General features: G+C 42.7%; 1 protein-coding gene across 1 annotated transcript in view; it reads left to right on the top strand.

Moving 5' to 3' along the window:
• Positions 1–23,896, top strand: part of LRRC2 (leucine rich repeat containing 2) — a 433,585-nt gene that overhangs the window by 257,110 nt on the left and 152,579 nt on the right. The window contains exon 5 of the mRNA XM_077474787.1: positions 5,037–5,173. Within this exon, the coding sequence (XP_077330913.1) occupies positions 5,037–5,173 (137 nt within the window). The remainder of the gene's footprint in view (positions 1–5,036; positions 5,174–23,896) is intronic.

The following is a 23,896-nucleotide window of genomic DNA, read 5'->3' as shown; positions in this document are numbered from 1 at the left end:
GTGTTACTAACTGTGGGGGGCTGGGCTTTGTTTTAGTGAACACTGATCTCTGCTCCAATCACATGGAGCAGAGATCAGCGTCACTTGTTGCTAGTCAGAATGGGGAGATGCTGTTTACAACGGCATCTCCTCGTTCAGCCACCCCGTGAGTCGATCGCTGGTATGCCCGCAGCGATCGAGTCCGCGGGACCCACGACCGGACTCACCGGGGTCACGAACGGCACCCGAGCGTGCCGTGATAACACATGTGGCTCCTGGCAAACAAAGTTTGATATACCTAAACCTAAAGACTTGAAATGATACAGTGCTAGTGAATATAATAAAAAGATACAAAAAAACAAATAAGTAAATAGTGTTTAATGTGCCAAACGTGAATGCACATCATTGTAGTGTAATGAAAAGACCCAGTACCACCACCTTAAATCAAATGCACACTTACTAAAACCATAAGCTGTAACAGGTACAGCAAGCACAGCATGTTTCTCAGGCACAGATTTTCCCCAGGTATATGCACTTCCACTCTAGACTCAATCCTCTTAGCCCCTGTACACACGGTCGGAGATTTCCATAACCAAATCCGTCGGATTTTGCCCATCGGATTTTGTCTGTCAGATCTTGTCCGAAACTGTTGCATACACACGGTCGGACAAAGTTGGCGAAAAATCCGATCTTTCAGAACGTGATGACGTAATTGCGTTATGATGGGACTACGTTCAGGCTAGTAGCCAATAGCTTTGATGTAGGAATTTGATCTGAGCATGCGTGGCACTTGGTCCGATCAAAATTCTCTACACATGATCGGAGTATGTCCGATCGGCCCAGTTGGTCGGGAAATATTTCCAACATGTTGGAAAATTGGGCCTGACGGATATTTGGACGGAATCAGTCCGATGCATACCACACACAGTTGGATTACCCAGGGGACAAGGTAAGTAACTTCTCTTCTGTGTCCTCCCTGTATCCAGCGATGCGATGGCTCGGGGTTACCGCTTATGATAGTAATATCCCAACCCGAGCCAGACTCGGGATTACCGCCAGGGAGGTAAAGCCCCATACACACTATCAGTTTTTCTGCTGAGTTTTTCCTTCAGATTTACCAAAACCATATAATATGAGGTCAAACCTTAGGAGTTTCAATTTGTATGCCATCAGGCAGGGCCTTCTACTACATGGTTTTGGTAAACCTGAAGGAAAAACTCAGCAGAAAAACTGATAGTGTGTATGGGGCTTAACTGTACAGGGCACATCCTGTGGACTCTTTACATGCACTTTCTGTAGGGTGTGCCCACTCAAGTAGCAGCTGAATGTCAGACTGTGGTGACTATGGTATCAGTGCATTTTAAACATTTTTACACTAAGTGCAACTTAGTTTGCCTGAAGTGTTTGAGTTTGGTTAATTTTGAACTATTAAGCTTTTTAAACAACACCCTTCTCAGTAAAGCAGTTAGCAGTTTGGCTTGGTAACATGTCAAAAATAGCCTAGAGCTCTACCTGCTAGCTGGAAATAGGTAATACATATAAGCAATATTTCATATTTTAAACAGTAAAAGAGCACAACTTGACAATGTAGCAAGCTAAAATCAGTTTACAATCATAAGTAAGTATTGATTTACTATAACAGTCTACAGGCATCATCAAAGATTTTCTGATGGCCACCAGATTAGCAGGGGAGCTGATCCAGGTCCAATGATATCACGTAATGTCATGACACTTCTTCATTAAAACCATTTTGAGTTGAATCTACTTATTGATTGCTTCATAGCAAAATTACAAGCCCAGGAAATAATTGCTCGTAGTGCTGGACTGTCACTGACAGCCACCAATTCAGGCAATAAATCCAACATGGACCCGTATTAGCCCCAGTTCCCAGCATTTTCTTTAAATGATGCTGAAAAAAGTAAAAGCAGAAGCCTGGTCTATATCAATGCTAATACCTATTAGCGTTGATATTAAATTATTACAATGTACAGTGTAGGCAAAGCTGAAAATGGTGACATGGGTAAAATAGGCTAAAAAAAGCTAAAACAGGCAGGGTTTGAGCTCCCCTTGAAATAAGTTTATTTTATTTTTTTACTGTTTTTCTAATTGTTATATGCATGATCATAACCTCTTCCTCTAATCCACTTTGTTGTCACTAACCAGATCGAGAGTCAATGTTCTCCATCCTCCTGGATTCATAATCCTTACAAGAAGATCTGAACACATTAATGGGGTGGGCAACTACATGGCAAATGAGGTTTCATGTAGAAAAATGGAAAATAATGCATTTGGGTGGTAAAAATATGAATGCAATATACTCACTAGGGGGTGAAACTCTGGGGGAAATTAAGGATGGAAAAGGACCTGGCGGTCCTAGTAGATGATAGGCTCAGCAATAGCATGCAATGCCAAGCTGCTGCTAGAAAAGCAAACAGAATATTGGTATGTATTAAAAAGAGGATTAACTTCAGAGATAAAGCGATAACTCTCCCACTCTACAAGACTTTGGTCTGGCCTCACCTGGAGTATGCTGTCCATATCTGGGCACCAGACCTCAGGAAGGATGTGCTGGAAATGGAACAAATACAAAGAAAAGCAACAGAGCTAATAAGGGCTCTGGAGAACATTAGTTATGAAGAAAGGCTGCAAGCACTGAACTTATTCTCTCTGGAGAAAAGAAGCTTGAGAGGGGATATTATTTCAATTTACAAATACCGTACTGGTGACCCCACAATAGGGATAAAAAAAAAAAATCACAGAAGGGGGTTTAATGAGACACATGGCCACTCACTAAAGTTAGAAGAAAAGAGGTTTAACTTCAAACTGCGTAGAGGGTTCTTTACTGCAAGAGTGACAAGGATGTGGAATTCCCTTCCACAGGCGGTGGTTTCAGCGGGGGGGGGGGGGGGCATTGCTAGTTTAAAAAAACTATTAGATATTGATAAGCACCTGAATGACCACAACATACAGGGATATACAATGTAATACTGACATATAATCACACACATAGGTTGGACTTGTGTCCTTTTTCAACCACGCCTATCATTGTATATGAAGACTATACATCAGGCTACCAAGGCATATTAGGATATCTAGTCCATTGACACTTGCCCCGACCACTACCACACAAGAGGAACATCAGATGCAAGCCATTGGAGGATTTACTGACCACCACCATTTGTTACAACAAGCTGTTACCTTACAGTGGTAAGGTAAGGTAGCCACTGAAGAGGATTCACATCACCTATGCACTGAAAGACTGTATTTTCACTGACTGTGACACAGAGCACAGCACTTCACTGCATCTTATTTAATTTTTTTTATTTTTATTATTCAAGTGCACTGTTGGACTCTACCTCATATTTTGACAGCATTAGCACCTTTGTATTCTATACGATTTGAAGGTTATGCCATTATGTAGCAATTTTGTGCGTTTCTATGCAAATTGGCACATACCTTGTCACTATATATGCGTTTTATGGATTTTTGCACATGCGATGTCACTTGATATAGCACTGTAACTAATTTAGCACTTTATTATGGTACCATATATTGATTTTTATTTAGTTATTGTTGGTGAGGTTTTACCAGTTCGGTGTCTGATGCAGCTATTGTTCCGTTGTTTATTGTTGTCCTGTTAGCGCGGAGGTATTCTTTACTATTTATTTATTTATAAAATGTGCCATTATGTATTTCTTACTGTTAAAGCCAATATTTTGGTATATTGGATATCAACTGAGTTGGACCCATTTATCTCTGCACTGTGAGAGGAAGCACATTATCCTGCTGTTTCACTGGTCCACGCACTTAATAGCAGATATGATTGAACAGGTTTCTGTGATCTTGGTTAGACTGCACTCATGCCGCACTGATGGAACTTGCATGCTGTTCAAACATTCTTTAGCACTGTGGGAAACTGCAGCACACTAACTACAACACAAAGGATAGAGTACATTTCACTTGTTTTTTTAATCCAGAGGAAATATTTTACAAAGAAAAATAACTGCCATTTAGTGAGTAAATTAAGGGTGAATATAATGAGAGAATCCAAAAACCGTTCTCTTACTGAGCAGAAAATTACACTTTCACAGAACAAAAATGAGACTTATGTATTAATCATTATAAGTATACCTTTTACATTTTCCAGAATGCTGCATTGTTAGTTGTTATGCTTATCCTTTTCTTTTGTTGTTTATGCTAGTTGTCTTGATAATAAATTCCTGCAGTTTGGATGTAAAATTCAGTTTCTTTCATATGCTCAATTTATATAGCCTAAATGGTCAATTTTGTTTTAAAGAGGTATGTTTAAATGTATTTTAATGTATTACGATAGGGACAGACTGTGTTTTAACATAGTATTGTTGGGATACTGTGCAAGAAGCTGCAATCTAGAAGCATACACATATAAAGGAATTACTGTTTTTTCTTTTTTTTTTCTTTTACATAACTACTGTGTTTGAAGACGTTGGCAGATATCTTTATCAGCCATCAGGCAGTAAATTTGAACTTGCAGTCAGTTGAGGAACCCAGTATAGTCCTCAGGGCACAAAAGAATAAAGGAAAATGATAAAAGGTTCTGTTTCCAAACTTGTATGTGAATTTATTCTTTAAAAAAAAAAAAAAAAATACAATAAATAAAAAATGTATTACATATGTATACTATGCAGAAAAAGGTTGCAAGTCAGTACCCATAAAAATAGCAGTCTTGCAGATCTTCACAATATTCAAAGAGGATTCTGGACACTTGGAATACTCCTTTGCACTTGTTTCTATAATATGTAAATCTGGTGTGCTTTTGTATTCACTGACACACTGTCACTTTCCTTTATTATTATAAAAATATTATATGTGAAAATGCAGACACTGAATTTTTTCTGCAGTGCACAAAAATAAATATGCATAGTGCTTATAATTATTCAAAATAAAAAGCAAATTAATATTTTCAAAATCTATTAAAATAGTAATAGTGGATTTAACTTTAAATTAGTAGAAATATTTACTTTAGGGAGTAGAAATATTTAGTATAACTGTCTTAATTATGTGCATTTTTTTAACAGGTTGTCTAAGACATTTGAGAGAACTCAATGTTGCCTTTAATTATCTTAAAGAGGTTCCTCCAGAACTTGGAGATTGTGAAAACCTTGAGAGACTGGATGTATCTGGGAATTTACACATCACAGAATTGCCCTTTGAGGTAGGATAAATACTTTTTTCCTTTTTGCATAAACTAACCATAGCAACTGCAATGGACCTGATTTACAGGGGAATCTGTGCTGGTGTATAGATTGTATAAGGACAACCAAAAGGTATTATCACAATATTTACTACACACCATTGCACATACAAAAAATACTAACAAGTGTGTTTTGCTATGAAATATATAGTCATGTGAAAGTAAGTACACCCCATGAACATTGTTGCATGTTTAATTCGATAAATAGTATATTTCAACAAGCAAACATTAGCTCTTCATTCAAACAGCACCTACACATAAAGGTTAAATGACATGGTGTATTCATTCTCATAATCTAAGTTATCAAAAATTCAGCCTTGTCATATGGAAAATGTTAAGTACGCTCTTACATTCACCAACACTTCAAATTGATGAAACTGGATGAAGACATTTCAGAACTTCCCTAGGCCACTTTCACTAGGGCCTTCTGATCAGGTCCACCTGTGGATTTTTCTGTTTCATGTCGTTCTATAGACAGATGGATGTAAACCTACGAATTCATCCAGGAACATAGAAGAAAGACACCATCCTTTTCTGGTTTTCTAGATCCAAATGTGATGGACCCAGGGGTAAACTCAAAAAGAAGTTAATGGATACCTATGAGAGTGATTTATAAAGATCATCAAACTATTTGAAAACAATCATTCCACTGTAAGCATAAAAATCTAAAAGGAGTACAGATTTCAAATGATAGAAATTTTGTCTAGGACTTGACCAGTAAATTCAGCTTAAGAGCTAACTGACTAAGAATGGTCTTCCCCAAATCTCAGCGTGGGATCTGTTGGTAAAAGCCTCTGCTGTTAATAAATAAAAAAATAGAACAATACCACTGTTTTCCACTTGGACCAATGTGCTGTGGAGTGATAAATCAAAGATAAAATTGTTTGGAAAAGTAGACCTACATAGGGTAAACTGAAGACAGCATTTCAGGAGAAGAATCTAGTTTCTAATGTAAAGAATTGTGATGGAAATGTTGTGACCTGCGGTTGTTTTGTTTCTTCAGGGCTCAGGAAGCTTGCAGTAATGAGAATTCTGAAAATAAAAAAGCTGAAGCTGAGTAAGCCCTTGTACACACGGTCGGACATTCTAACAACCAAATCCGTTGGATTTTGTCCGACGGATTTTGTCCGACGGATTTTGTCCGACGGATTGTGTCCGAAACTGTTGCATACACACGGTCGGACAAAGTTGTCAGAAAATCCGATCTTTCAGAACGTAAAGACGTAATTTCGTTACAATGGGACTACGTTCAGGCTAGTAGCCAATAGCTTCGCCTCGGGACTTTAAATGAGGTGAGTACAGTTTCCACCAGTAAACATGACAGTAGTAAATAGAGTATGAATGTTTTATTCAAGTAAAATTGTTTACAAGCATAGATATCACCAACAGTTGCCAATTTAAAAAAGATACACAAACCAGGACATAAATATAATAGTAGTCATAGTACACGGGCATCATACTACCAGACTAGTTTTGAGAGATCCAGCTCACTCTTCAGGGGTGAATATGTGTAACAGTGTACTTAGGATGTACCTAGGATGACAACGTATATATTTGGCAATATGGCGTCAGAGGTGACCCCACCAGGGGCCAAACGAAGAGCAGGCATGGCATGGGTATAGTGATGTATCCCTAGAGACCTCTTTAGTCCATAAAGAGTATAGGCTGTGAACATAGCTATGTTTGTCAGGCATCTAAAGTAGTATCAATAAGTATTAGCATAAAGATATGTATGTATGAATGAAAGGCCTGGGCCAAAGATGGTAGGGACATGGAGAATGTTAGAACTATAGGATAGCAGAGGGATACTAGCAAGTGGCAGGATGAGAAAGAGAGAGAGGAAAGAAAGGTGGACTAAAAAACAAACCTGAATAAAAATAAGTGCTCAAAAAATTAAGTGTATAAGTTATGTAAATGTGCCCGAATAAAGTAAGTATCAAAAGGTGGATATAGCAAGTACCTGAGTATGGTGAACATCAGAAGTATAAGAATAATGGAACACAGCAGGCAACCTCCACAGCTGTGTGTGTCCTCAGTGAAGAAGAGTGACATTGAAATCCAAGCCATGCCTGGCCTCCAATTTAACCCTGGAGGAGCCCAGGAGGCTCTGCCCCCAACACTATGTGTGGATGGCTGACATGTGAGTGCAAAAGGCACCCACCGTCATAGGGAGGCACGCAAATGCAAACACACCCCCATGCCATATGCTTGCAAACAATTTTACTTGAATAAACCATACACTGTATTTACTACTGTCATGTTTACTGGCAGAAATGGTACCCACTTCATTTAAAGTCCCTGGACGAATCCTTTGTTTTACTGGAAAACGTGAATGTGCACCGTCGTGAATTTTACCAGGAATCCCCAGGAAGATGGGTACGAGTGGATCATTCTCTTACACAAAGGAGGATATTTCCCGAATTTATACAGGCACCATCGGTTCACGAGATTTCCTGACACAGACATCATCTCTGCAACTGACACGTAAGCTTGAAAGACTATTACAAAGATATATAACTATGGAAATGCATGAGGTCACTCTGGCTGAATATTTTAAGTTGAAATTCATCCCAAGGGGCTTGTGTGTGTGGTTGGTGTCTACCCTGTTTTCACAGGATGTTGAAGATTTTCTCAAATAATTAACAAATGTTCTCTTGACATTATGACTGTAGGGTGTACAGTTTTTACAAAAAGAAAAAATATACCTGGCTAAACAGATATTGGATATTGAAGCACAATTTGACATTGCTATGGGTCAGGATGAATTTGTAAAAACAAAAAAAAAAATGTATGGATAAATTGGATACCTTCAGAAAAAATGTGGAAATGAGGAAGAGAACCAAATTGGAAAGGGATCGGGATGATTACACACAAGAGAGAGTCTATAACTGGACTAATCCTAATTATTATAATTTCAAATCTCATGCTCAGGGACAAAAACAACTTTCTACATCTACACCCTCAATGGCTTCAAGTGGATCATCGATTAATGGACTTAACCCTAATTTTTCCGAGGTAACTACTACAAATCCCCCCAGAATAGGAGGGGAGGAAAGCGTCACAGGAGGTATATTGAATGGAAGACTGACAACAAGAAGGATGTACAAGACAAAATCATAAAGGATAATGTGCTATGCAATATTTCTTCCACTCCATTGACTGATGTTGAATTATGCCTGTTAAATAAGGGTTTGGGATTTTGTCCCAAAGAATTTATGAATGATTTTGTATTGAAGCAGGATATGTATAGATTGTATTGACAGATCAGATTGAAAGTCTTTTTTTTCCTTGCAACCAAATGTGGACAGTTCATCTGTCACTATACTATCTATAAAAAAAATTGGGTTTGAGAAATAAGAGCCAGATTGCAGCACCTACTTCGGCAGCAGCAGTAGAATTATATGTAAAGAAGACTGAGCAGGACTTCAAGGCTTTCTTACAAGATCGATCAATAATAGATCATTCTCAAAATAATTTGAATCATGAAGAAAAACTGGCACTGCCCTCCCTGTCGGCAAGGCGTGGTATAACTATCAAGACTGCCAACAAGGGTGGATCCATTGTCATTATGAATATTGTGAAATATGAGAAAGAAGTAATGAGACAATTAACTGATCAACAAACGTACATTCATCTACATGCAAATCCAATATTTTGCATCAAAGAAATAAAAGAATTAAAAAAGTGGTTAAATGGACACTGGATGATAAAATCATTGACGGCGAAACACAGTCATAATTAATAGCAGATTTTCCCATTACACCTATCATATACATGTAGCGCTGACATCATGGTTTATTGACATTATGGTGGTTTCGCACTAGAGCCATCTAGTGTCCAAATATGGGTAACGCACCTGTTTATCATTTACCTCAGAACAACCTAAAGACTTGTACAGGAAATGACTGTTTGTTTGGATTTGGAGGTATACCTCGTTACCCAGGAGTCAGTGGGTGACCAACCCATGAACACTCTCTTATGCAGTGCATGTTGGGTAGGGGATATAAGGGACAGCAGTGGCCATTTTAGGTCTCTTGGGACCATGCTGCCTGCCTGTGCGGATCTGTGAGGAGGTTTCCAGGAGACAGCTGCAGACAGTCACCGCGGATTGCAAACCTGCTTGTTTGCAAGGTGATTTGACGGAGCCTGAGAGCTGGTGATCGAATTGACAAGGCCCAGAGACACTTATCGGAGTATCGGAGGACCAGATCCAGTTAGCGGAGTGACACAGAGCATCTGCCCAGCTGATACAGAAGCAAGCTACAGTTGCCGGATCAAAGTCATCAACCAGAACTCCAATCCAGTTGGTGAGCGTGTTACGGTCTACCATTTGTTAGTTTGCTGCACACAGTTAGACTCACTTACAGGCCTCGCTGGAACCTGTTGTTCCACGGAGGCGTAACAGAGCAACTGACATTGAGCAGGCTTGATGCCTACTTCACTTTAGTGCCCAAGCGTTGTGTATAAGTTCTTGGATTTATACCTGGAGTACCTTAAGCTAACTCTTACCTACCTTTTGGATTACAAATATCAGAGGAGTCATCTCTAGCTAGTGAAGAAAGAAGATACGGGAGAGAGTACTTTAAGTGAGGTCTCACGTATAACTTTAAAGTAGCGGGAGCTCCCAGGTTTAGATACATAGTAATATATATCTTTCATGGTATTTGTCTGTTGATTTATATTGTACTGACATCCTACGTTGGGATGGCAGTGCAATTACTGTAACCACCTATTGAAATATTTTACAGTAAATAATAATTCTGGTTAAGTATCCAGTTGTGTGGTGTACTTCTTTTCCTCACCAGGTGGAGCTAGTGGATCCTGAGGGTACAATACAGGTACTTTGCATTGTTGTATATTGTACTGTAATACATTGCAGCACAGCTATACCAAGGGGATTGAGTCAAGTCAGTAGGGCTTCTAGGTAGAGTGCAGGCCCAATCAAAACCAGCAGCTCCTTCGGGGGTAAGTGCTACATACATATTCCCCAAGATTCATAAAAATCTAAATGATCCTCTGGGTCGCCCCAATAGTGTCTGCTGCTGAGTCTGTTACAGCCCCATTGGATAGATATTTAGACAAATGTCTTTCACCTCTTACTAGACAAATGAAATTGTATATACGTGATTCATATGATTTTTTATTGAAAATCAGGGATTTAGCGGTTTCTGTAGACTCAATACTGGTCATTTGGGATATTTCAAGTTTATACACCATAATACCACATGAATTAGGCATAGAAGACTGCCGCTGCCTCCTGATTGCATCACGGTTATACAACACAACACAAATTGCTTTTTTGATGCAATTATTGCAAATTGTATTAGAGGAAAATGTTTTCCTATTCAAAGAAACCTACTATCTACAAATTAGGGGCACGGCGATGGGTTCTAATGTTGCACCCCCATATGCAAACACCTTTGTTAATATGGTTGAATAATCTTTGATTTTTATCAATGCTTTATTCAATGAAAATTGTAAATGTTGGTTCAGATTTTTGGATGATGTGTTTTGTGATATAGGAGGGCAACTTGAACACTTTATCATTATTTAATAACTATATTAATTATTTGATACCTGGTCTGAAGTTTAATATGACTTATAGTAAAGAAAACATGCGCTTCTTGGATACATGTATTTAGTATGGTAAATGGGAGACTCGGTAGTGATTTATACACAAAACCAATTGATCGTAATCAATTTTGCATTTCAATCCTTTCCACCCACCTGGGGTATTCAAATCCATTCCCAAGAGTCAACTCATTAGGGTAAATAGAATTGTCACTAATAGTGAAGAATGAGATAAACGTTTAGATGAAATGGAAAATAAACTTGCTCAGAAGGGGTATCCCATGGAGACTATTAAGAAAGGAAAGGAGAAATATGGCCAATCAAAAGATCACTAGCATGATTAAAAGATTACCATTTGTATCCCAATTCCATCTACATTCATTTTGAATACATACAATTATTAAAAATACACTGGCAGGGGCGTGGTCTGGATGGCAGCGGGTAGAGACGCACGGCACTGAAGCTCCTCTCCTGGCCTGCCTCTATAGCTAACTGCCGGCACCTTACTTCAGCTTATTATGGGCAAATCGAAGCGCCACAGGGAGCCCAGCTCTCAGGGACTGAGCACACGGTCCTCCTCGGCTCCTCCGCCGCTTATAACTGAATATTTTAGCCCGGAGGCAGCGGGACACCACGAGGCCAAGATGGAGCCGGCGGCCGCGCCTGTGGAGGACTCCCCTGCATCACGCACATCGGAGGGACCTGGCAATGTGGGGTTCGATCCAGAGGGGCTCCTGACATCCGCGGGAGGCGTTGATGGCACCTTACACTCCCGCGCTGCACATGCATCTTCCACAGGCAGCTACAGAGGGGACGGACAGCAGGTGCAGCAGCCCCTATCCAACATGGCACAGACAGTGCTTTCTACAAGCTCTTCTGCAGTACCAGGCGCCTGGAATGCTGACAGCTGTACTACGGAAGGAGGTGAAAACGCTGGGTATGCCACTGACTATCCCCCTCTCTCTCGAGAGGGAGAGGGGACATTACAAGGAGTCCATCCACCTGACAGCCTGTCCCAGTCGTTCCCTCCCTGCCTGATAGCCCCTGTGTCACCTACACAGGGACAGCCGGATCACTCATCCCAGTATACCTCCCCATGGGATTCCCCCACTCCAACATGGGATCCGTGCCCCCTTCCTCAGTGGTCCCAGGGGACCAAGACAACATCCGCTCCCCCAGCGCCTCTCCAGGGACCGCGGTCTCAGCCTCGGGCCCACTCCAGGGCACCGCGACCTGTGGACTACCCCGATCCTCTCCCGTCGCCAGGTGGGACCCGTGGTCTTTCGGCTCAGATGCCCCGCCGCCCTCCCCCTAGCCCATTGATCCCGGGGGTTGGCGCGGCTCGGGCGGCTCATGTGGACCTGACGGGAGATGCTAGAGGTCCTAAGGAAGATGACTCTGATCCTGAACCGTGCACCTCTTGGAGAGATTACGTTTGTTGTATGCCCACGAAGCAGGACTTTCATATGCTTATCCAAGAGGTCCGTGAAACTTGCAGGTCTGAGATTAATATGCTGCGTACGGACTTACACCATCTTTCTACCAGGGTGTCCTCCTTGGAAGATGAGCATGAGGGCACTAAACTTGAGATCTCCCACATCCACTCCCAGCTGGCTTCGCAGGCGAGTACCCTCCGCGACTTTCAGCGCCATCTTGAGGACTTAGATAATAGAGGCCGACGGAATAACATTAGAGTCCGCGGCCTTCCGGAAGCGACCCAAGACGAGGACTTATCCATCACGCTTCAAGCCATCTTTAACAATATCCTAGGCCGCCCTGAACGGCAAAAGATCAAGCTTGATCGGGCCCATAGAGCCCTCCGACCGCGGGGGCCGGGTTCTAAACCACGCAGTGTGATATGCAGAGTTCATAATTACTCTCTTAAAGAAGAGATTATGAGAAAGGCCCTCAACATGCACGCTATTGACTTTGATGGAGCCTCCATTCAACTCTTCCCAGACCTGTCGTGGCTAACTCTTCAGCAACGGCATTCCCTACAACCTCTTTTGTCACTATTACGTGAAAATGACTTCCGCTATCATTGGGGCTTTCCTTTTAGTCTCACGGCCAAGAAAGATGGGAGATCCACAACGCTCCGATTCCCGGAAGAACTCCAGTCTTTCTGCAGAGACCTGGACATTTCCGTCCCACCCACTCCCGGCTGGGAGCCTCTCCCGGTCCCGCCGCCACGTCCGGTCCCTTGGACCCAGGTGGTGGGTCGAAAACGCATGGGTCCCGGCCCGGCTGGAACCCCCCCGCCATCCCGGGGACGACGGGCTTAGGCCCTTATCATGGTCACCGTTGCATCTTGGAACTTACACTCTGGACTGTTTTGTGCCTTCTTAGCACTGGGCCACTAACGGGTCTAAGTTGGGATTTGACGCTGTGGGCCCTCCCCTTCTGGGACGGTCCCTCCTCTAGGGAGGTGCTGTCCTGGGGGGGGGCTACCAGCGTCTCTGGTTATTGTTTGTTATTCCAATGTGGGATGATCTTGCCAAGCCCATTATCCCTCGGGTGGGAGTTATTTTATTTGAAGTTGATCTGTTGGGGGTCCTCCTCTGCCGGCGCTCCTCTTGGGGGGCGCGGGCTCGGGGGACTCCCCTTTGCTCTAATGTGAGGCCCCGGGCCCCTCTAGCCTCCCTTCAACTTCCCTCGATCTCCCCCGGGGGGACTACCATCCTGTTGAACTGTTCCCAGGTTTTACTGTTTGTTAATTTAGCTGTTATGGGTCTGATGTCAAAGGCTCAGCTAGGGGTGGTAACTGGGGTGCAACTCACCGCATGCTGCTTGGGCCAGGTGCCGGCCCCCCTCCTCTTTTTTGTTTTTTAGCTTTATCTGTAGGCAGGCCAGGGAGTTGCGTATCTCTTCCTTGGTCGTCTATTCCATCCCCCTCAGGGTTTTCCGACTGGCCTCCTATCTGGCGATTTTGCTACTTAGGCCACCCTTCGGCGGGCGTGAAATCCTCGCCCCCGTGAGAGTGGGCCCCTCGGGAAACCCCACGATGCCACCAGTTTTAGGTGGATTACATGATGGTGTATATATGTCGGTTAAGTTGCTAGTGAGTGCCAGTACGCCATATATTTGGTTTATTGTTATGTTCTCTCTCCCTTTTCTGGAGCTTAGCCTCCCCTTTTCTTTACTTCCTTCTTCTCTAATTTCTCTGGACGCCCTCTTACCTAGAGACTTAGACCCTTTCCGGTTTGCTCCGACCCTGCGTCCCGGGCCCCCCTGGATGGATCTCTGGCAGGAGCCTCCGCCACTCTGGTCCAGGAGAAGCGGGAGGGGTAAGCAATGCTTTTTGTTTTTTTGGTTTCCACCATGATTGATATTCTGTCGTTAAACGTAAAGGGCCTGAATTCCAATATTAAACGTAGTCTGGCCCTCTGTGAGTTCAAGCGCTCAAAGGCAGACATTATCTTCGTCCAGGAGACTCACCTCCTGAAATCAGGCACCTTGTCGTTTGCCCACAGACACTTCCCACAGACGTACCTTGCCTCCAACCCACGTAAACGAGCTGGCGTAGCGATCCTTTTTAAACAAGGCTGCCCCTTCCAATTACATTCCCAATATGCAGATCCACTAGGTCACTATCTTATCTTACGAGGTACATGGAAGGGATCCAACCTAACTTTATGTAATATCTATGCGCCCAACACCAACCAGGTTCCCTTCCTCTCCAAAGTGTATAAACGTTTGTACTCCTCATCCCACCAATACTTGGTGGTTGGAGGGGACTTCAACATGGCCTTCTCCTCGACTTTGGATAGGCTCTCGGTCAACACGGGACAGGCTAGGGTCATAGATGATAGGAAATCCACCTCGTTCCGCCAGCTGACCAGAAAGTATGCCCTGTTTGACGCATGGCGCACTATGTACCCATCCGCTAAACAGTTCACGTTTTATTCTCACCCACACAAGTCCCATTCCCGCATTCATCATTTCTTCGTAAACGCCCCCACGCTACGCTCATGCACGAGTTCGGACATTCAAGCGATTTCGTGGTCTGATTATGCGCCCATTACTCTATCACTGGCCCTTGCCCCGGGCTCCTTACGTGCGTGCCACTGGCGGCTTAATGAATTGCTACTTAAACATGACCCTTCCAGATCGGAATTGGAGCACACCCTGAGGCTCTACTTCGCCGAAAATACCTCACCTGAGGTGTCTCTGTCCTCGGTGTGGGAGGGCCACAAGGCAGTATTTAGAGGTCATTGTATTGCGCTCTCTATGGCCCTGAAGCGGAATGCAAACAAGGTGAGGCAGCTTCTTCTCAGCAGGTTACATAATCTGGAGGCCAGCCTCCTGCGATCCCCTACTGTCCAAACGCTTAGGGCTTTGGTGAGCACCAGGGCGAGCCTACGGGACCTAGAGGTTGGGAAGACGGAGAGGGCTCTTCTCCGTCTGAGACAAACTTTCTATGACAAAGCAAACAAATCCCATACACTTTTAGCAAGGCAACTCCACGAGAGAACTGCGGTCACCTCACCCGTCTCCATCAAAGATGCGCACGGCACTCTACAATCCCACCCTTCCAAAATCACCCAACTTTTCCATGATTATTACTCCGCCCTTTACAACGACCCGAGCATCCCCCATAATCCTCCAACACCCGCTTTGGCCCTAGCAATTGATGAATATTTGTCAGACTGTGATCTCCCAAGGCTCTCCCCCACGGCTCTTACTAGCCTCAACTCCCCAATTGTTGATGAGGAAGTCGAGGACATAATTAAAGCCCTCCCTAACAACAAGGCACCTGGGCCTGATGGCCTGCCCTACCTTTACTATAAAACCTTCCTGCTGATCCTGCTTCCCCGACTTACTTCACTTTTTAATGCTTTCATGTGCGCGACACCCATCCCGAGGGATATGCAAACATCCTTCCTGACCATGCTTCCCAAACCTGGGAAAGACCACACTCTATGCCCTAATTACAGGCCAATAGCTCTCCTAAATTCGGATTTAAAAATTTTTACTAAGTTATTGGCCAACAGATTGCCTTCATTGATACACAAAGACCAAGTGGGGTTCATCCCCGGCCGACAGGCAGGGGATAACACCAGCAGAGTGATTGACCTTGTGGAAGTGGCGAACAGGAACAATACGGGAGCAATCCTTCTTAGCTTAGATGCTGAAAAGGCCTTCGATAGGCTAGGCTGGCCCTTCCTGTTCGCCACACTCCGGAGGGCGGGTGTGGAAGGCCCTTTCCTCCAGGCTATCTCTCACCTCTACTCGTCCCCGCTGACCCTGGTTAGGACCCAGTTTGCCCTTTCTCCCACGCTACCTATCACTAATGGGACTCGGCAGGGATGCCCCCTATCCCCTCTATTGTATGCCCTGTGCATCGAACCCCTTGCTGCCCATATAAGGCTAAATCCGAACATTCATGGCATCCCGGTCCGGACACAGGACTTTAAAGTGTCCCTGTTTGCGCATGATGTCCTACTAACCCTGACCCAGCCGCATATTTCCCTGCCGAATCTCCATAAGGAATTGGACACTTACAGCCTTCTCTCGGGCTACAAAATCAATAACTCAAAGACAGAAGCCCTCCCCCTTAATATGACCCCGAGGACATTGTCAATCCTTTCTCACTCATTTCCCTACACTTGGAAGACATCCTCTCTAAAATATCTGGGGGTACATCTCACTCCGTCCTATGAGACTCTATATAAAGCTAATTTCCCCCAACTCTTTAAGGACATTAGGGCGTCCCTGGTCAAATGGAAATTACTAAAATTGTCCCTCTTTGGCAGGTTAGCGACCATTAAGATGGCAATCCTCCCTAGACTTCTCTACCTTTACGAGACGCTACCCATCCCAATCCCTCTGGCACACCTTAGGACGCTCCAAGGTGACCTTCTACGGTTCTTTTGGAACTACGGAAGGCACCGGCTACCCAGGTCTGTATTATTTGCCCCACGGAATCAGGGAGGTCTTGCCTTCCCCAATATAACCAAATATTATTTAGCAGCCCAACTTAGACCGATAGCTTCGTGGAGTACGCTACACGCCTATAACCGTTGGTCTCAAATTGAGAAGCTCTGGTTGGCCCCTACGCACCCTAACTCCATGTTATGGAGTACGGAAGTTAGTCTTAGTAAATATCAATCATTGGGGCCAATAGCGCTGGTTCGCACACTGTGGCTCCGCTCCAAAAAAATATATCCGTTGTCCTCCACAACCTCCCCGGCCACCTCTTTTTTGTTTACACCCACTGTCCCAGACAGTCTGACATCTCGAATGTCCCAACCCTGGTTTAATAGAGGTCTATTTCGTTTTGGTCAGCTGGTGGATACCAGGACTAGGTTACTTAGATCTTTCCAGGAATTAAAAGATTTATATGATCTACCTAGAGAAACATTCTATAGCTACCTGCAGATCCGCCACTTCGCACAATCTTTTACACCGACCCTACAATTCTCCCCTTTAACTGAGTTTGAAAAAATATGCCTGGAGGGCTCGTCTCCGAAGGGCATGATCTCACGTACGTACCAAATTCTGATAGCGGATTCCTCTTTGACGGGACCGCGGCATGCTTATATGGATAAGTGGGACAGGGACTTGGGGGAGGCCGTGCCCTTGGCGACCTGGCAGCAGGTGTGGTCACGTGCAGCTAAAAGCTCCGTTTGCACTTTATATAAGGAAAATCAATACAAGGTTATGCTGCACTGGTATCAAACTCCATCCCTGCTCCATTCTATCTACCCCTCCGCGGACCCCCGCTGTTGGCGCTGCCGTAGTGCAGTTGGGACACTGTTCCATATTTACTGGACATGTCCACGAGTTGTCCCCTATTAGGAAACGGTTCGGGCCTTATTACGTACCATTTTTGAAGTACAAATACCATTAGACCCCAAGCTATTTCTCCTGGGCCTCCCTCCTACCACACTCTCCCGATCCTCCCAAAACCTACTAGCCCATGTGCTGACGGCTGGGCGCTGTCTAATTGCTCTAAAATGGAAGAAACGGGAAATTCCTTCGCTAGTTGAGTTACATACTAGAATTAGAGACGTCAGGCGAATGGAATATCTTACAGCTTCCCTAAATATCACGCTCGACAAACATAACAAGGTGTGGGACCTTTGGGATAAGATGGAGGCACTCGCCCTATGAGTGTGGAGGTGGCAGGGGCGTGGGGTCGGTCGGTCGGATGGGCGTCCTTTACTTTACTTTCCTTTCCTTCCCTTCTCCTTTCACTTCTTTCTTCTTCTCTATCTAATCTGTACCTCTTCTCTCCCGTTCGGGGGCTGTTCGCACGATTCTTCGTGTCTTTGCTCACCTTTCCTATCTTCCTTCTCTCTCCTTACGCTCCTTTCTTTTGGTCACAGGGAGGTTTGCTAAATTGATCAGAAGCAGACTGCAGGGATCTAACTCCCCCGGTAACTGTACGTCATTGTAATGTAATGCTTGAGTTGATGCAATGTTGTATTCTTTGCTTTTGCTATTTTGTTTCTGGACCCAAAGAGCTGGGATCTTATGCCCACACTACTGAACAGAAGCATCAGCGGCCCGTTTGGTATGGGCAGCCCGTCACGCGGAGTTCTGTAGTCTGTGATTGCTTACCTTTATTACCTGTACCTTATTGTTCCTTCTTTGATATCTTTGTTTCATTTGAAATTTCAATAAAATTTCAGTTTTCAAAAAAAAAAATACACTGGCATATATTAAAAGAAAATTTTCCACAAATCCCTGAATTTCATTATCCTCTGTTTTTATCGTATTGGAAAGGCAGAACCCCACACAGCAGAAAAAAAACTCAAAATTTAACCTTGTTGGATCTTATCCATGCTTAAGGTTCTATACAATGTGATTCGATGATAAAGGGAACGCTTTTGACACATCCACATAGAGGCAATAAAATTGAAATAAAAGAACATCATACATACCAGTCTTCTTATGTGATATATGTTATAAAATGTCCATGTGGCTATTTATATGTGGGTGAAACAACACAAAAAGTAAAAGATAGAATTGGCAGACATAAGTATTCTGTAAGGGATAAACTCATGAAATTACCATTGGCAATACATTATGTTGAGATGGGACATACTGTATAAAAAGTGAAATATATGGTCATTGATGCAATTCCCCTAAACAAATGGGGGGTGGGGGGGGGGGGGGGTTATTGTGAATTAAATAAAAAATAAATTGGAAGTACAATGGATAAAAAGATTGGATGCTTTATAACCTAGAGGTTTAAACTCGGATTTTGACTTGCATTTATTTCTATAGATCACTAAAATTAGGTTTATTGTATATAGATTATGATTTGAATGCATCCTTTTTTATTATTATATTTTTTTATATTTATTTTTATTTTTTTCTGGACATTTGTTAATGGATTTGTATGTTTTAATATTAGGATAAATTGAACTTTTTCTATGTAATTGGAGCGTGATTACATCTCATTGAGCCCTCTCTCTGGAATCTAGGATTAAAATAACTATGATAATTTGTATTGATTAATTGGTTAATTGATGCCTAATGGATTTCTGCTGTGAAATGTAACCATATAAAATGAAGTGAGAAACATGTCAGTATACATCTTGTTTCCATCTGAAGAAGGGTGTAAGCTTTGTAGCCTGCAATTGTTATTTAGAAAGACACGAAAAGTATGTAATTAATTACATGTGGAATTAAACAATTGTAAGTGCAGCGATCTCTGGACTTTTCCATTATATCTATTGATATTTTTGTTAAATAAATGATTGGAAAGGCAAAATGTTCTAGTTTTTTTTATTCAAGTATTTCACCTTTATATGCATTGTATTCCTTAGTGATGCTAAGTTGATAATGCTGGTTGTCACTTTAAGAAACATTAAATAAATAATTATTTAATTTTCAATAATTTTTATTGGTTTTACATTCACGGAAACAGAGTACGTTCAAATAAGAAAAAAAGAGAACGTTTGGTACATAAGACTTAAAGAAGTATATAAATTGGTCAACATGGCCTAGCAAACAGTGAGATAACATATGACTTGTTCTTAGGATACAGCATAGGTTATACATGTATAGTTATAAAGGAGCGTTTTGTCAACAAACAACGCAAATTCTGTCATGTTCCTAAGTCAAAATGATAAGCTTGTTAGTGGGTCGATGATAAGTATGGGTTTGTTGCCCATGAGCTCTTAGCTAGTAATGGAGAGAAGGGTGAAAGGAAGTTCCCCCAGCCACCCCTAAAGGAATCATGCTGTGGGTGGGGGACCCCCCCAACTCCCTCAATAATTGACTAAAGTCCCCACTCAGGAGAGTGAAGTGTAAGGAAGTATTGTTTAGATATATTAGTACATCAAGACGGGTAAAATGATCACTGACATATCCAGAACTGAAACTTGGTTGTTAGAACGAAGGGGAAGCGAGCTCAGATAGCCTGGAGAGTAAGAGTAAGAGTTCCAGATATACTTAGCTCCAGTTTTGCTGTTCTATGCACATCTGATGCATAACAAGGAACTCAGGATCGGCCTTGTCTAATATACAAAGTCGTGAATCGGTGGGGAGATAAGTTAGGAAAAAAGGAATAGGGGAGGGAAGGGTGCAAGGAAAAGAGATGTGATAAGAAAGGAGATTCAGTAGGGTCATCCAAAGCCATATTCATTTAGAGGGGACAATGCCTGGGTATAAGGGGATATGACAGTATTTCGCCCATGGTTCCGAGGTAGTTCAAATATAAGAGTTTTGTCTTGTATAATGGTGACTATTTTCTCCTGCTCCATGATCCAGGATATTTTATGCTTCACCGATGTGATCGGGACCAAAGTTTTTTTCCAGTGGGCAGCTATTGTAATTTGGTGCCCAACAAGATGAAGAAAATCAGTGCTTGAGTGTTTGTGTACTTTATTCACTTTAAGGTTGAGGAGTGCTATGTCTGGTGTTTAGGGGACCTGTACAGTCATGTTGTTCCAAAGACCCCTTATCCGTGGGCATGACCATCAAATATGAAGCATTGCTCCTATGTGGTTGCATTTTCGGAAATACAGCGGGAAGCATCTGGAAAGATCTTGGCGAGGAGGGATGGAACCCTGTACCATCGGGTCAGTATTTTAAGGCTTGCTTCAAGTAGGGAGATATTTAACATACCCTTGAAGGATTGTTGGAAACAGGTAAACCATTTATGCTGGTCCCAGGATATATCAAGGCCTTTTTCCCACGAGAGAGCATAGGAAGGTTTGGACATAGCTGAGGCTAGGGAGGAATAGATGATTGAGATCCCACCCATCTGATCCGTGATGTCCGAGCACCATGATTCATAGGCCGTGGCCCTTGGAGGTTCTGGTTTATTAGGCCAGATTGAGTGGAGGAAATGTAGTAGTTGTGAGTAACTGAACCGTTCAGAGGATGGCATCTTCAGTTTCCTAATGCATAATGCAATAGATATGGGGCATGTGGGAGTGAAAAAGTTCCCTATTCTAGGTAGTCCTTTGTTGAGCCACCAACTAAATGCTAAAATGTTCATTCCCAGAGGGAAGTTGGGATTATGGAACATGTGTGTTAGGGGGCGAAGGGCCAAGATCAGGGATGGGTTTTTGTGTATTTGATTGCATAGAGCTAATGAGTGGGAGAGAGTGGGGGCTAAAATAGGGGGTCTGAGTTTAGCGGGTGACCATATTAAGAAGTCAATATTGTGGATGGGGACTGCTTGTCTCTACATGGAGAGGAGACCCAATCAGGTTTTGGGCACCGTGAATAGACAATAGAGATCTGGACCAGGTGTGCAGCTTTGTAGTACCACCAGATGTTGGGAAGGGCGACCCCCCCCCCCCCCCAGAGATTTTAGTCTAAATAAAATAATTTTAGAATATCTTCTGCCTTTTGATTCCCATATAAATTGTAGAATTCTAGATTGAAGAATTGTATGCAGTTGTGATTTCCGGATTGGGATAGGTAGAGATCTGAATAAGTAAAGGAAACAAGGGAGAAGGGTCATTTTCCGTTTATGCAGCCTAGCCAAGATAGGTTGTGCTTAGCCCAATTGGTAAGGTCTGATGTCAGTTTATGGAAAGCGGCTGGATAATTAGAAGAGTATAAGGAGTCTATTTTAGGGGGGAGATTGACCCCTAGTTACAGAATGGAAGTCAAGCACCAGGAGAATGGAAAATGGCTTTGTAAATTTCCGAGTAAATTGGAGGGAACAGTGATGTTTAGTGCTAATGATTTTGAGACATTTACTCGGAGGCCAGAGATTTTGCCAAATCTATCGAGCAAAGAGAAGATGTTGGGCGTTGATATCAGTGGAGAAGTTAGAAATAATAGCATAATAGCAGATCATCTGCAAACAATGCACACATGTTCTTGATTTCCATAGAAGACTACCTTAATATTGGGGTGAGACCTGATTGCTATAGCCAGGGTCTTGATAGCTATGGCAAAAGGCAGGGGTTAGAGTGGGCAGCCTTGCCTGGTACCTTTTTCGATGGTGAGGGGGTCAGGGTAGTAGCCCTGGAGTCTAACCTGTGCACTAGGGCTAGAGTACAGGGCTCGTAGTGTCCCCAGAAAGTGTGGGCCAAAACCTATTTTTTCTTCCAGCTCCTTGTCTCCCCGGAATAAAGCTCTCCTGGTCCTTATGGACATAAAGAGTGATAGGGGATGAGAGGGGATGAGAGTCTATTGGACAGTACTTTGGTAAAATTTTGAGGTGTTTGTTAATTAAGGAGACAGGACAACAATTAGACACCAAAGATGTATCCTTACCAGGCTTAGGTCTAACCGATTTATAAGCCAAGTTTAGGGCTTTATCCAGGGGAGAACCAGACCTAAGAGAATTAAAGAATCTGACCATAAACAGGGCAAGGATGGTGGCAATTTTATTGTAGTAATTGACGGAAAAGCCGCCCAGGGCTGAGTTCTGTTTAAGCTGTTTTATAACCTTGAGGACTTCCGATTCAGATATCGGCTCATCCAGGAGGTCAGAGTGTTCTGAAGATAGTTTTGGGAGAGGGACGTTATTCAGGAATTTGTCTAGGGGAGGCTAAGTACTTAATTGCTCTTTCATATATAAAATGGTGTAGAATTCATGGAACGTTTCCATGATACAGCGTGGATTTTGTGTCAGCTCTGCCGTCTGAACTTGTGTCTTGGGAAAGGTATGAGATCAGGACTTGGGGGTTAATTTTGCTGCCAATGTGGCTCCTATTTTGTCTTTCTGGGCATAGAATCATGCTCCAGACCATCATAGATGTTTCTCAGCCTCGGTGGCCAGGGCAAGATTTAAGGACGTTCGGGTTGATTCAAGGGATTCCAGAGATTCTTTAGTGGGATTATGTTTATGGGCCTTACTTAAGGATTGGAATTCCCTGGTGAGATTGTTGATGTCTGCCTTGCATTCCTTTTTAAGTTGTGAGGTAGTTTGGATAATCTTCCCCCTAATCACTGCCTTGTGGGCAGCCCATAGGGTTTCTGGGGAGATGGATTCGCTATTGTTCGGGAGGAAATATTCTTGCATTTCTCGTGTGAGGATCATGCATTGGACTGGGTCAATTAACCTCCCTGGCGGTATGATTATTTCTGATTTTTGGTGCTGAATACAGTACAATTATTTTGCATGAAAATTTGGCATTTTATATCGTAGGACTGTAATTCTTAGGAATAACTCACTTAAATCTGTCCAAACCAGAGTCTAGTAGACATCCCGGGTATGATAAAGTTTGAAAAATTTATTATAAATTATAATATAATAAATAACTATAAATAATTATAAAACATAATATAATAATAATAAAAATTATTCAATAATGTAATCATATCAAAAACACTGACATTCGCTCAGTTGCAGAATTGTCACTGTCATTAGATTTAGTGTTTGATGATGAATTTCCCCACAAATCATTATCACTCAATTCTGCAAGTGATTCTAATTTATTATCGCTGTTTTCTAGCTGGTCTTAGGCTGGATTCACACCTATGCATTTTTACAGATTTTTGCATTTTGCAGATTTGCACTACAGGATGTGTTCCATAGGAAACCATGTTAAATGGACTGTAGTGCAAATCTGCAAAATGCAAAAAGCACCAAAAATGCATAGGTGAAAATCCAGCCTAAAAGCACTTTTGACATAAAGGGACACATTTTGGTTGCTATGGACAATCTCCAAATTCCAGGCAGAAAAAAAGAGT

Source organism: Lithobates pipiens, unplaced genomic scaffold, assembly GCF_037356315.1.
Source record: "Lithobates pipiens isolate NorthernLeopardFrog02 unplaced genomic scaffold, aLitPip1_a1.2 Scaffold_13, whole genome shotgun sequence".
Classification (NCBI taxonomy): Eukaryota; Metazoa; Chordata; class Amphibia; order Anura; family Ranidae; genus Lithobates; species Lithobates pipiens.
The sequence above is the reverse complement of the archived record's forward strand: the minus strand, read 5'-3'. Positions and strand labels throughout refer to the sequence as shown.